We start from the raw sequence: 1,181 nt of genomic DNA on the forward strand, positions 1-1,181 counted from the left end.
CCTCATCTTCGCGGGGAAGCAAATGAGCGACGAGCTCAAACTCAGCGACTACAGAGTGGCTCCGGGCTGCACCATCCACATGGTGCTGCAGCTCCGCGGCGGCAGCTAGCTGCTGCTGCTGCTGCTGCTGCTGCTGCTGCTGCTGCTGCTGCTGCAGCAAGCAGATTCGCCTCATCTTCGCGGGGAAGCAAATGAGCGACGAGCTCAAACTCAGCGACTACAGAGTGGCTCCGGGCTGCACCATCCACATGGTGCTGCAGCTCCGCGGCGGCAGCTAGCTGCTGCTGCTGCTGCTGCTGCTGCTGCTGCTGCTGCTGCTGCTGCAGCAAGCAGATTCGCCTCATCTTCGCGGGGAAGCAAATGAGCGACGAGCTCAAACTCAGCGACTACAGAGTGGCTCCGGGCTGCACCATCCACATGGTGCTGCAGCTCCGCGGCGGCAGCTAGCTGCTGCTGCTGCTGCTGCTGCTGCTGCTGCTGCAGCAAGCAGATTCGCCTCATCTTCGCGGGGAAGCAAATGAGCGACGAGCTCAAACTCAGCGACTACAGAGTGGCTCCGGGCTGCACCATCCACATGGTGCTGCAGCTCCGCGGCGGCAGCTAGCTGCTGCTGCTGCTGCTGCTGCTGCTGCTGCTGCTGCTGCAGCAAGCAGATTCGCCTCATCTTCGCGGGGAAGCAAATGAGCGACGAGCTCAAACTCAGCGACTACAGAGTGGCTCCGGGCTGCACCATCCACATGGTGCTGCAGCTCCGCGGCGGCAGCTAGCTGCTGCTGCTGCTGCTGCTGCTGCTGCTGCTGCTGCTGCTGCAGCAAGCAGATTCGCCTCATCTTCGCGGGGAAGCAAATGAGCGACGAGCTCAAACTCAGCGACTACAGAGTGGCTCCGGGCTGCACCATCCACATGGTGCTGCAGCTCCGCGGCGGCAGCTAGCTGCTGCTGCTGCTGCTGCTGCTGCTGCTGCTGCAGCAAGCAGATTCGCCTCATCTTCGCGGGGAAGCAAATGAGCGACGAGCTCAAACTCAGCGACTACAGAGTGGCTCCGGGCTGCACCATCCACATGGTGCTGCAGCTCCGCGGCGGCAGCTAGCTGCTGCTGCTGCTGCTGCTGCTGCTGCTGCTGCAGCAAGCAGATTCGCCTCATCTTCGCGGGGAAGCAAATGAGCGACGAGCTCAAACTC

The 1,181-nt window shown here is 62.3% G+C and overlaps 1 protein-coding gene across 1 annotated transcript in view; it reads left to right on the forward strand.

Moving 5' to 3' along the window:
- The window catches only part of ETH_00007045 (uncharacterized protein), a gene marked incomplete at both ends in the record, with an annotated part of 7,708 nt that extends 6,618 nt beyond the window's left edge, over window positions 1-1,090 (forward strand). Inside the window, 6 exons of the mRNA XM_013377090.1 lie at window positions 165-251; window positions 334-420; window positions 491-577; window positions 654-740; window positions 820-906; window positions 977-1,090. Of these exons, the coding sequence (XP_013232544.1) occupies window positions 165-251; window positions 334-420; window positions 491-577; window positions 654-740; window positions 820-906; window positions 977-1,090 (549 nt within the window). The remainder of the gene's footprint in view (window positions 1-164; window positions 252-333; window positions 421-490; window positions 578-653; window positions 741-819; window positions 907-976) is intronic.
- Between the last annotated feature and the right edge of the window lie 91 nt (window positions 1,091-1,181).

This window comes from Eimeria tenella, genomic scaffold, assembly GCF_000499545.2.
Source record: "Eimeria tenella Houghton genomic scaffold, Eth_scaff456, whole genome shotgun sequence".
NCBI lineage: Eukaryota > Apicomplexa > Conoidasida > Eucoccidiorida > Eimeriidae > Eimeria > Eimeria tenella.